This window comes from Cololabis saira, chromosome 10 (assembly GCF_033807715.1).
Source record: "Cololabis saira isolate AMF1-May2022 chromosome 10, fColSai1.1, whole genome shotgun sequence".
Classification (NCBI taxonomy): Eukaryota; Metazoa; Chordata; class Actinopteri; order Beloniformes; family Belonidae; genus Cololabis; species Cololabis saira.
In genome coordinates this window covers 35,908,274-35,921,458 of record NC_084596.1, presented here as the reverse complement: position 1 = coordinate 35,921,458, position 13,185 = coordinate 35,908,274, and the positions used below count along the sequence as shown (strand labels likewise).

The 13,185-nt window shown below is 38.9% G+C and overlaps 1 protein-coding gene across 1 annotated transcript; it reads left to right on the top strand.

Annotated features, from left to right (window-relative positions):
* Positions 1 to 2,864: 2,864 nt before the first annotated feature.
* Positions 2,865 to 12,807, top strand: LOC133452050 (nucleolar protein 9). Its single transcript, XM_061731245.1, has 12 exons — positions 2,865 to 2,909; positions 3,432 to 3,711; positions 5,411 to 5,635; positions 5,742 to 5,930; positions 7,669 to 7,776; positions 9,175 to 9,316; positions 9,428 to 9,620; positions 9,699 to 9,839; positions 10,961 to 11,080; positions 11,165 to 11,377; positions 12,193 to 12,298; positions 12,379 to 12,807. Exons 2-12 carry the CDS (start codon positions 3,504 to 3,506, stop codon positions 12,531 to 12,533), a joined length of 1,800 nt encoding a protein of 599 aa, XP_061587229.1. The 5' UTR covers positions 2,865 to 2,909; positions 3,432 to 3,503; the 3' UTR covers positions 12,534 to 12,807.
* The last annotated feature ends 378 nt before the right edge of the window (positions 12,808 to 13,185 follow it).

The following is a 13,185-nucleotide window of genomic DNA, read 5'->3' as shown; positions in this document are numbered from 1 at the left end:
ACCAATAAGCCTGATCAACGTGGGGAACACACCTGATACACTGTGGCCAATCCTAGAAAGGAAAATACCAGGGAGAAGTGGCTTTTTTAGCAGCTGTCAGTAAGTTTACAGACTACTGCTTTCACCCCTAAATCCTTTTCACTGGCATGATTAAAACATCAAACGTTCTATGATCTTCGTCTCGTGTCTTCTCTTCTCTGCATATTTTAATGGTAACTCTGTCAATCTAACAGATTTACACTCCTCCCTGTGATATAGAGAGATAACTCTTTTTTTGTAAATTTTGACATTCAGAGTTTTTCATCTTCCTGTCTGCCCCCTGTTACTGTGGAAAGTAGGCGACGCCTGACTCTAATTAGAAATTACGACATCTCATTTGCCTCACCCTTGATTCATTCATGTTCACACCCAAACATTTACAGCACAAAAGGATGCGTGTCTTTATAGAGGAAGCATGCTGATGCTGACTTAGTCATTGTTTTAGCATGTCGCTCAAGTCCCGACAGAGAACCTCAGAATGAATAGGAATGCTTTTTTTCCTGCTAAATGCCTATTTACTTTGTGCGTGGCGACTTTGAAATTGTTGGTTTGCAGGCCTTTTTTACCTCTTCCTCTTGAGTGAATCACCGGTCCACGCCTTTAATGGCCCTGTGATGTTGCTACACTCATTTATATACTTGTGTGGGCTTCAGTCATGAATCATTGTGCAGGAGAGGGTCAGTATGCTGCCCTCTGCTGGTTCCTGCTAACAACCACAGGACATCATAGTGGAAGGCTGCAAGTTTTTCCCACTTCATTCATTCATACAGAAAGCTGCAGATTAGGCTGAGTAAGCTGAGGAAGTTGTCTCCTGTTATAGCAACATAACAATCATATCTTTATCCAGTTAGTCTTGAGATAATTTAGCAAAAAAGCTGATGCCTTTATAAAAGCGAGTATATCCAAGCCAAGATTACACGTTGTGTCAGAATTATAAGAATATCTTTCTCAAACAATGAGAGTCTTCCATTTTAACATCAGAATAAATACAATGAACGGGAAAATAACTTTACAGTATCTTATTAATGTGTCAAATTTTAGTTCCTTAACAGTTGAGCTGAAACTGAATCAAAGGTTTACAGTTGCAGCATATATGTTATCAGCACCAATTTATGGCAAACAGTTTACGCTTCCTGTGAAAAATGTTTTTAGTCTTGATTTTCGGTTTGTACAAATAGGTCATTATAAGTCAAAAGATCTGGAAATTACTTGTGGAGTGCCACAGGGGTCGGTATTGGGTCCAAAATTGTTTATATACATCAACGACATATGCAGGGTATCAAAAACACTGAGATTTGTTTTATTTGCAGACAATACAAATATTTTCTGTTCTGGGGAGAGTCTGCAGCAGATTTTGAACATAATTATAACAGAAATACACAAACTAAAATTATGGTTTGATAGAAACAAACTGTTAGTAAATCTGAGCAAAACTAAGATTATGTTGTTTGGAAAACATAAAACAGAATCTCATATAGATCTAATAATAGATAATACACAAATAGAAAAAGTAAATGAAATTACATTTCTTGGTGTAATCCTGGACCACAAAATCTGCTGGAGACCACACGTAAGCCACGTGAGAGCAAAGCTGGCAAAGTGCACTGCAATTCTTGGGAAAATAAGACACATTCTGGATCATAAATCATTACATACTCTATACTGTTCACTGTTCTTACCATATCTATGTTACTGCGTAGAGGTCTGGGGAAACACCTACAGAAGCATCTACAGCCGATATGCACACTTCAGAAAAGAGCCATAAGGACAATAAACAATGCAGGATACAGAGAACACACAAACCCACTGTTTATAAAATCACACACACTGAAATTTATGGATCTGGTTAAATACAAAACAGCGCAAATAATGTTCAAAGCAAGGAATAATCTACTTCCAAAAAATATCAGAGGAATGTTCACAGAGAGAGAAAGGGGCTATAATCTAAGGGGAGAACTAAATTTAAGAAAACATAAAGTACGAACAACAATGAAAAGCATGAGCATATCGAACTGTGGAGTGACTCTGTGGAACAGTTTGGAGCAGGAAATGAAACAAAGTAATAACATAAATCTGTTTAAAAAGAAATACAAAAAAATATTTATAAACAGGTATATGGAAGAGGAAATGGGTTGACGGGGAGTGTGAGAAACAAATAAGGTGGGGAAAAATGGTATATTATACTTGCTTAAGATATGTTTAGATATTTATGTAGTATATATTATCTGTTGAGAGGGATAGTTGAAATTATGTAATGTATTTTATATATTTATTGGGTATGTAGCACATATACATTTATAGGGATATTTATGTAGTTTATATAGTGTATATTCATATTTATATAGATGTATATAATAGTTGTATTTTCTAGATATTGATATAATATTTATGTAATATTTATATTGTCTATATACTTATATGGATAATTATGTAATAATAGGCATGTTTACGGAGTATTTATATAGATTATATTTATATGGATATTGTGTAGATATAATAATAGCAATAATGTAAATCCATGGTGTTATAAAGGGGTAGGAACTAGGAAAAAGTGTACACTTCTTCCTACTCCTTTTTTTCGAACATATGTTAATATGAAGATGTAAATGTTTATCTTTTTATTATTATTTTTTACTTTCATTTTATATACATGTTCGAAATAAAAATTCATTCATTCATTCATTCATTCATTCATTCATTTCATGTTTTTTTAAAGCCAGCCAGACATGTTACCTTGAATTCTTAAAAAGTTAAAAATGAGATAAAATGAATAAAATGTCATATAAAAAAAAAGCTGACGTTTGTGCTACGTCATCACAGCGCGACAATAACAGCTCCGCCTCCGCCAGCACCGCGATCTCACACGTGAGGTAAACTATTGCTTTTAAACTCTCCGTTTATCAGTGTATGCTTTTTAACACAAGAACAAATAACATCCCTGTCTATTTTAAAAGTGTTTCGTTTACTTTCACAAGAAAAAAAATCTATTTCTTCCCGTTATGGTTTTAATGCGAGCTGCTCGCGCCGAAGAGATCAGAATTATTCTTATTGATAACGATATTGACCTCCTAAGTCAACATTTATGGGTTTATATGAAAAACTGGCATCTAGCTGTACATTTGGCTTAAACTGATCTCACATATGACAAATAATTAATCATTTTTTAATCTGTCTTCTACTGTTCAGTTAAATCATAAGGCAGCATGTGTTGTCTTTTAGTTTATATGTGTATTGCATAAACAAGATAATCTGTTAATAACTCTTTCCATCAGTGATGCTCATGTTTATTAGAAACATATCTGCCCTGACATTAAAGAACGTAGTTGAATAAAAAACCTGTTGAATGATATACTGTAGATCACTTCATATTATTTCCGTTTTATTTCTGTTAGTTTTAAACCCAGTGTCATATTCAAGACCAAGACATCTTGCTTGTAAACCTAGCGTGTGTTCAAGTTAAAAACATGCCTGCAAAAGAAGAGGGAAAGAAGCTGCAGAAAGGAGGAATAAAGAAGAGGAAGCAACCTGATGAAGACCGAGGAGGAGAGACAAAGAAACAGAGAGGACAGAATGGAGACGGAGGCAAGAAGCACCTGGATGCTCAGAGTGTGGGATACTTCCGCCGAGTCGGGGAGAGACTCGCTGAAGGATTCCAAGATGAAGAGGAAAGAGGTGAGATTGATTTCCTGGGCTAAAGGACCCACTGCAAACACTTGTGGCTGAAGGCTGCGGCGCACTGGAACTGTAATGTAGTGAAAACCACGAGTTGATTGGTTTCCACTGAATCTGCTTTGTTACTCATCAGGATCAATACTCGGGCTGCAACTCCTCCGAGACAGATTAGTCAATTAATTATTTTCTCAGGAGATTGAACAGTCCAGAAAATGTTAAAACAGCAATTTACACGTGTCCAGAATATAAGTGATCTTTCTTTGAGTGTCTTCACCAAATAAAGAGGGACAGTCCTCTGAATATTAATGGGTCAATGACGTGACGCCTATATTTTCTGAAAAACAGACTTTTTTTCAATTCAAAAAATGTTTAAATGGATAAAAAAAAAACCCAGATATATGAACTACCTGTCCCACATATGGACTCACTTGCACCACATGACTTTTTTTAAGGCAATTCACCTTGACAAAAAACTCTGAAATCACTTAATTTAAAATTTTTATATGAATTTATGTGTACACAACATTCTTAATGTTTGAACTACTGCAATAGATATTCTTTTTTTTATTATTTTAAAATTGACCTGTTGAAAATCCTTATTCGTCATTGACCCTAATGCTGTTAGTCTGATCCTGACAGTATCGTCGCTGCAGGTTTCCTGAACCAAACTTTACTTTTACACAGTCACATGATTCACAAGAACCCACAAGTGAGTTTGATTATGTAGGTAACAAAGTGGCAATAAATTCCTGTTGGTTCAAAAATGCTGTACCTGATCACTGGTCTGTGTAACGGTCTGACTGGCTGACTGTGTTATTTTTAACTGAAAAACTTCATACACACAGACGCCCTCCGTCTGTCAGGGGGGGGAAACTGAGCGTGACGGATTCTCGTTCCTTTTCTTTTGCTGTCAGTGTGAACGGCTCCGCTCTGCCAGTGCTTTAATGGGGGCCGTTCTCGTGAGCACAGCACATAAATTAATCTGCTGCTGGATTCACCTCTGGCTTTCAAAGTGCGTATTTTATTTATGATTCTTTTATATAGCTGTGTATGTGATGAAAAAAATACAGACACTACTCAAAGAGAACATACTGTATTTATTATGGAGAGAAAAAAACAACCCCCTTTTCTGTTCTTGAGATTATTTATTTGGGTTTTTGGAAGAGTTCTCAGTCTGAAAGCAAGTCATTCAGTGAGCAGTGAGTATTGTAACATCAGAGTAGAGTTATCCACATTCCTCATGTTTAACTCCATCTAACTTCCCATCTTTAGGCTTTTGCTCCGCCTTGGAAGCGACACAAAACTAACAGCAAATGTCAAAAGAGATGCACAGAGGAAGGTTGAGTGAGGTCAAGTGGCTAAATCTCTCAGTGCTGGAGATTTGTGGTATTGTGAGCAAATCATGACACCAACATTTCATCAATACCTCAGGAAGTTGTGAACCTTCTTTCTTTTTGAAAAAATAAAATCTCGTTTAAATGAAATGAGGTGATTTATACATTTTCTATGACTTCCTCACAAATTCTGCTACTCCATCCTCTATGGCCCAATTATTTTTTTAATGATCTTGCACAGACATTTATCATTATTCTGCAGTCTGTTTCCAGCATTTTACCTTGAATACCACACACAAGTCTTGCTGGCCTTGTCTGCTCAACTGCCCCGTCATCTCTGCTGTCACTGTCAACATTTCCTCCAGAGATGTTTGTGGAGAACGTCCTGGCAGAAGTGAAAGGTAAAGCGATGGTGGTGGCGATGGACTGCACAGGAAGCGTCACCCTGCAGCGGCTGCTCCCGCTCTGCAGGCTGGAGCAGGTGGGGGAGGTGATGGCCGAGCTGAGCGGGGACTTTAAGGCGGTTTCCTGTGACCGCTGCGGGGGCCACGTCGTGGAGAGCGCACTCAGACAGATGTCCAGGTGGACGGGTAGGACGCCTAGTTTGTTTTATGGGTGTACTCCCTGCTTCTCACTCTGAAAGAACACCTTTTTCCAGTTTTAGTTAGATAAACTCTGTGTGTTTCTGCGCTGTAGAGTCTTCCACAGAAGAAGAAGAAGAGGAGGTCACGGGCGTGTTGGAGGCCCAGGTGTTGTCTTTCGGTCAGGTGGTGAGAGACAACAGCGGCGAGTTCATCAAGGACGCTCACGGCTCACATGTGGTCCGCACACTTCTGCACGTGCTGGCAGGTTGTGTCGGACCTCCTCGCAGCGACGCCCGTCCAGGTACACACACACACACACACACACACACACACACACACACACACACACACACACACACACACACACACACACACACACACACACACACACACACACACACACACACTAGGGCTGGGCGATATGGACCAAAGTCATATCTCGATATTTTCTAGCTGAATGGCGATACTCGATATATATCAATATTTTTTCTGTGACATAATTGGGGTTTCCCCCAAAGCATTATAGCATAGCATCTCTGTTAGCTTCATTTTTTTCTGAGGCGAACCCTTAAAAAAACAGTCAGTTTTAATACAAAGCCTCGTGCCAAATGTCACACAGGTGCCTTTATTAACAGAGGTCTGCACAATATCAAAATGTATAAAACAAATGAAATAAAAATAAACTGCCTGCATATATAGAATAAAAAAACGCTTCTTGAATAAAATAAAACAAATATCCCTTTCCTGCATAACAATTAAATTAAAATACACTTTTCAATTAATACAATGTACACAGTAACAGGCAGACTTTTCCACTGAGGTTGACAGTTGTGCAAATAACAAAACATTTGTGCAAATCTCAAATAAAACATTCAAGTCAATTTGTCACAAAATAAGCTATATCAAAATCATACTTTTTTTTTTTTTTAAATCGATATAAACGATATTGTCTCGTACCATATCGCGTTTGAAAATATATCGATATATATTACAATCTCGATATATCGCCCAGCCCTAACACACACACACACAGAGACACTCGGGCTTTTCCTAACTCATGAGTCTTTAATCATTGTGGTTGTGACTAAACCTGCCTCAGTCCAGTTTGGAGAAATCAGTAGAAAGTTGTTTCCTCCAAAAAGCGTCAAAATGTTCGGCAGCTTCATTCGGTCAAATTGAAGAAAGGATACGGGCTGGTGTGAAGGTGTGGACACTCGTGGTGGTCATGTGGAGCCGGCAGGTTGAATCAGTCGGGCCGAACACGTCTCAGCCAACATTAGAGCAGCAGTTAAAGAGTTTAACAGCGAGTTGAAGCAGAAGTAACACAGAAACACAGCAGGAATAAGCAGAAAATCATCAATACAGGAATCATTTAATGCACCTCCATCAGTATTCCTTCATGCTTGTTCCTGCTGGTAAATCTGTCACGTGTGTTATGATGAGTATTCATGACAAAAGACAAGTTGTTTAAACGTGGGAGCAGAACGCAGCTTTCTGAGGGCTGGAATAAGCCCCACATTCAGGCAGCTGGAAGAGGAACAGGAGCAAAACGAAGCTGACGAAGCGCTCAGTCATCAGCAGGAATGTGACATCATTGGCAAATTAAATGGATGAGCTTGGAGCACTGATGAGGGAGATGTTGGGATGCAGTTTCACCAAGAAGTAGCTGCAGGGATATTTTCCCAGACGACACAAGTGACCGAAGCCTCAGACGGAGTGGTGAGAGTAAAGGATAAGGGAATGCAGTTTGATTGGAAAAACAACAGAGGGTGAAATCCTGGACATGTTACTGTAAAGAAACATCTCCACATCCCGGATATTGAACTCCTGGGCTGTGAGTTTGTGTCTATGTTGCCTGCCAACGGAGTCCACTTACCTGTGGATGTGACATCAGCTCGGCCATAAACACAACAATCCAAAGAATCACAGTGATCTCCTCTGATTTCAGAGGAAAGATTACAAATAAGAGGAAGGGTTGTCAGTTTAGGTTTCACGTCTGCGTCTTTGTCTCACTTTTGATTCTCTTTGTTTTTAACAAGGTGCTAAAGAACGAAACGTTGCTCCCCAGCTGACAGATTTCGAGATCCCCACCTCGTTCTGGTACGAGATGAAGAGCCTCACGGAGACCTTGATGGAAAACATTAAGCGTGAGTCTTCTGCCGTCACCATCCATCGCTGTCTGTACTTTACCTGAGGGAACATGAGCTTTTACGTCAGCTGGCAGTCTATCTGTACACTCAGATAGACCATTCTTGTTTATATCGATCATTAAGGATTTGAATTATTATCCATTAACTCAGGATGTAGATAAAGTGTAAAACTGTGTCCAGGATTTTCTACCACGTGTTGTCAGCTGTTTGCAGACATTTTTCCTGCAATCTGAAAACCATTAAAGTCGGCTGTAGGGAAGCCTCGCAGCAGAGGGGAGTGCTTCTGAAAATTGCATTTAAATTGTTTTAACATTTATATGTTAGATCCAACCTTTCTGTTTTATTAGCAAAATCCAATTAAGATTGTGGATGAATAACCTCAGGGCAGGTACAAACCCCGGAGAGGATTGTAAATGATTTTAGCCGAGCTCTTTGACAGAAAGAACCCATGTTCTCTTTGTTTCTGTCCGTTTACGACATTTAAAGTGTCGGATTTTAACTGCACAAGTCTGGTGGGGAGGCACAGGAATCTGTTACAGCAGCAGCTGCCAAATCTAATCCTGGCAGGCATCCTTAAAGGGAATTTGATTAAAACGATGAAGGACTCGGATGTTGAAAAAAAAAAAAAATATCAGAGAATATTCTAATTCTGACTTTTAGAGGCGTGTGAACATAACAAATCAAGGATTCAGTCATTTTTCATTCAAACATAAACAACATAAAACAAACATTTGGTTGTAAGGCAGCTTTAAACAAATCATTTACACTTTCAAATCTAGATAATTTAAAATAGCCGTATAATAGTTTGAGAAGTTGAAAGACTATTTCACCGAGTGACAACATCAAACTTCATAATGAAAGAGTGAAGAGAATCTCTCCACATCCATCCCTCACACAAAATAACAGCACCTCACATTAAGAGTTTAAGAGAATTACTTTGGACATTAAACCAGGACTGAGTCCCTGAACTTGAGTTAAAGATCACTAGTTTTTCCCTCCGTGTCTGCTACTGATGTGATGTTGATGATTTACCCAGAATTCAAAGCAAACCCTCAAGTGTGCAAATGAATCATAACCTCTGTCTGCTCCCTTTTTCTCTATTACAATGGAACAATGTCAATCTAGTTATTTATTGACCTTTTTTATGACGCATCATTGACTTTTAGCAGGTTTCCTGCTCTTCCACTTGTGCACAGTAGGTGGCAGTAATGCACCAGAGAACAAGAAGGTTATTATCAGGGGCTTAAAACAAAGAATTCTTTGCAGAATAAAGAGAACGGATTCATTTAAGTTTGTTAAATTGCAAGTAAGGATGTATGAATTTGAGCAGGTTTAGTTTTTCTTTGCACACGACCCTTTTAAGTTGTCAGAAATGATGAACTGCTCTCTCTGCAGTGAGTGTTGCCGACGCTGTTGCCAGCGCAGTCTTCCAGACCATGCTGACCGTGTGTCACAGAAAACGGCCCAAACTCTGCAAGCAGCTCCTGACACGCACCATGCAGTACCTGACGAGTCGCAGCGCCGCCCCGGGAGTGAGGTGCGAGACCAAGCATTTGCTTTGCTTTTCATCTGAAAGTGTCTGAATTTGATTTGGAAGAATGTCAACATGTCTATCAAGTTCTTTCATTGCTCGTACTTTTCCCGGCAGTCCGCTCCTGGTGTTTCTGAAGGACCAGGCCTCCAGCCGTCTCATAGAGACGGTCATACTGCTGTCCCACAAGTCTCTCCTTGGTGACTTGTACAAGAACCACCTGAAGGGCCACGTGGTGGACCTCGCCCTCCACCCCATCGCCAACTTCCCCGTACAGCGGCTCACTGCAGCCTCGGCCAAGTGTAAACTGGTAGGTAACATTGTGAGACGGAGCAGAGGGGAAAAGAGTTGATCAGTTCTTAGAAGTTCTTCTTCTTTGTTTGTGCAGTTCCCGCGGTTGTTTGACGAGCTGGTCCAGGGCGTAGAGGCAATCTTGGCGACGGGGCACATGGGTGTGATAGTCCAGCTGGCACAAAGCTGTGCTGAGAGCGGAGAGAAGCAGGACGAGATGATGCAGTGCCTCCTGCGCGTAAGCTCGGAAAAGATTTTTCCCACTTAAATTCTGAAGTTTTAATGGCAGTTCTTATTTTGGATAGAAAAGAAAAGAAATATAAAGACATAGTTTATTTGAGGTATAAAAATGAAGACTGTATTTAAAGATCATCAGCTGTGTGTGGTTTGCTATTTCGTCATGTTGTCTTTGTATGTTTGTATAGATATACGTATTATATTTATATCATAGTTATATTTATGTCATAGTCATATTATATTTACCGTATTTTCTGGACTATAAGCCGCTACTTTTTTCATAGGTTTTGAACCATGCAGTTTATACAAAGGTGCAGCTATTCTGTGGATTTTTCTTCCACCGCTCGGGCGCTCTAACCAGAATTAGAATAAAAACTAAGACAAAATAAATGCAAAGAAGAATACGCTACTTCTTCTTTAGCAGATAGAAGTAGGTAGAAGCAGATTTCAAACAGATAAATAGATAAATAAATACTGGTTATTTTCTCTTGGTTCTGTCCCGTTTTAATCAGCGAAGTTGCTGCCGTGTTAAAAGACACTGTTAGGAAAGGATCTATTTAGGTACAAACATGTACATCATTTACAGTTCAAAATGGTTCTGTACATGTGGTAAATATCTAATAACATAAATATCTGCGGCTTGTATATCTTTTTTTTATAGTTTTTTTTACAAATAGAGCGGAATGCGGCTTATATACAGGTGCGGCTTATAGTCCAGAAAATACGGTATATCATAGTTATATTTATGATAGAGCTTACATTTGGTTTTAAACAGGTTATTTTTGTAAAAATGATATATATTTATTTATTTATACAACTTAGTGTATAGTATAAAACGTAAATACAGGCATATCATTTATGTTTAGTTGTGGAAAGGGGGGGGGATTAAATACATTTATACTTCCTCCCACTCCTTTTCGAACACGTAACTGAAATGTTTTTTTATGTGTTTTTTTTTTCTTTATGTGGTGGAATGCCCACCTGTATTTGTTTCTCTTATCTTTTTTCTTTTTTTTTTTATATACATATATATACGAACGATAATTGAGCAGCTTTGTTCTGATTTTTATGCAATTGCTTGATCGATCTGTTTAACAAAAGCCTCCTTCGTGCTGCCCTTAGGCTTTCCACTGCTTTGAACCTGGTTCACGACATGCCAGCTGCCTCCCTCTCTTCATGTCTCTGCTCACCTACGAGGTGTATTACCACTCTGAAACAGCAGAGGGCAGCATACAGACAGAGGTAAATATCATCTGAGACTGGTTCCTAACTGGATCTCAAGCATTTCTCCTGATTTCACAGCCCAGTGCTGATTTATGTCTCCAGGTACCACTGACCTCCATCTGTTATCACGGCTCCCGGTTGGTCCAGGCGTTGGCTAAGTTTAAGGAGCGCTCACACCTGCTCAGCAGCCTGCGATCTCTGAGCCCTGCTGACCTCCTCACTCTGGCTTCAGACCCTGCTGGCAGCCACGTCCTCCAAGCTCTCATCACCACATCCAGCGACAAAGGCAGGGGCAAAATCCTCAAGAGACTGGAGGTACATGATGTTTACATTTTTCATTTCATTTCATTTCAATTTTATTTATTCCGTATCATGGAAATGGTAGTTCACATACATTCCATTCCATGATCGAAAAGGGGGGCAAGAAGAATAAAGCCTTATATTACAAGCCCCTTTCTCAAAAAAATAAACTGTCCGTCTGTTCAACAGTCACTGCATATATAGTAGCAAAAAAAAAAAAAAATGAACAAAACAAAACAAAAAATAAGAAAACATACACAATAACTCACCAACAACACCAAAAACAAAAAAACAACAAAATATATTTTACCCGTTAACTTCATATTGTCTGATTATGTTGTCTTTATACAATTTCTTGAACTGGTGAATATTTTTACAATCCTTTAAATCAATTGTTAAGGAGTTCCATAATTTTACACCACATACTGAAATACACATTTGTTTTAAAGTAGTTCGTGCAAACGGATGTTTAAAATCAAATTTCCTCCTATGGTCCTTATTTTCTGAACTAAACACAAAAAAACGTTGTATATTTTCAGGCAATATTCTGCCTTTTGCCTTGAACATAACTAATAAAGTCTGTAACTCAACAATATCTTAAAGTTTAATTAATCCTGCATTGATAAAGAGTCCATTGGTGTGTTCTCTTGCCTCCTTTTTATGTCTGATCCGTACTGCTCTCTTCTGTAAAATAAACAAAGGCATGATATTTGTTGTGTATGTATTCCCCCAAACTTCGACACAATAACTAAAATAATTCTTTAAATCCCAAAAATTCACAATTCACAAAAAAAGTAACAGACCATTTGATTTTTTTTTTTCCCCTCCAGGGCCAATTTATTAAAATGGCCTGTTCAAGGTTGGGCAGTCGTGTGCTTGAAGCCGTGTGGAACAGCGCTTCAGTCAACCAGAGGCAAAGCATCGCACAGGAATTAGGTAAGATACTCCCAGCTGCCAGTCATCTCTGCACGTTTCCATCGCTTCTCCACTCATACCTCCCCCTCTTCCTCTTCCAGTGCCGAGTGAAAGCCAGCTGAGGTCCGATCAGTTTGCTCGTCACGTGTGGGCCAAGTTTGCACTCTCCCACTTTGTACACAGGAGAGCACACTGGCAGGAAATACAGACTGGCGAGTCCAAGAAGCGGAAGCTTTTCAGCGACATGTTTGACTGATAACTTTATGTTTGTATAATTATGTTACTTTGCTTCAATTTAATAAAAACAAATAAAATAACAAAACACGCAAGTAAATTACTTCAAAATCATTTGCTGTTGAAAAATGAATTCAATAACCGTGGTGGCCTGTAGGGGGCAGTAATGTAACATTTATGATCCGAGGCTTGTCCAGCAGGGGTCTGACTGCTGACCTATAAACATAAATAATACTACTCCCATTCATTTTTATATTATATTTCTTACTCTAACCCTGTTTATTGCACTGCTCCTGTGAAATATAAATTCATGTGTTGGGCATTTTTAACACGAGTGGAGTTTTTTTTTCTTTCTAAAGTCCATGTTTAGAGTCTACACAGGTAAAAGCACATATTTGTGGAAGTATACAGCAGTGAGGTGTTAATCTTAGATTATAAATAGAGTTTAATCACAGGAGACCTTTGCTTTCCCTTCAGAGGGGACCATGAGATGGAGTGGCCATCATGCTGGACCGTGTGTCATGTTGTCAGTGCGGAAGCAACAGCAAAGTACTAAACCCCAAGGAAATAAAACGGTGTATTTATAGGCTAGAGTTTTGCTGGGCCATGTGTAAACCACTTCTTGTGCTTATTTTATGTTTGGATAAAACACACTAGATTAAAAAGTCATGTTC

What these genes read in the sequence shown, in the direction of transcription:
- LOC133452050 (XM_061731245.1), top strand. Translation starts at nt 3,504, where the DNA reads ATGCCTGCAAAAGAAGAGGGAAAGAAGCTGCAGAAAGGAGGAATAAAG. An exon ending in CTTGATGGAAAACATTAAGC is followed by an intron (nt 7,777 to 9,174) that starts GTGAGTCTTCTG and finishes CTCTCTCTGCAG; the next exon opens with TGAGTGTTGCCGACGCTGTT. An exon ending in AAGCATCGCACAGGAATTAG is followed by an intron (nt 12,299 to 12,378) that starts GTAAGATACTCC and finishes TTCCTCTTCCAG; the next exon opens with TGCCGAGTGAAAGCCAGCTG.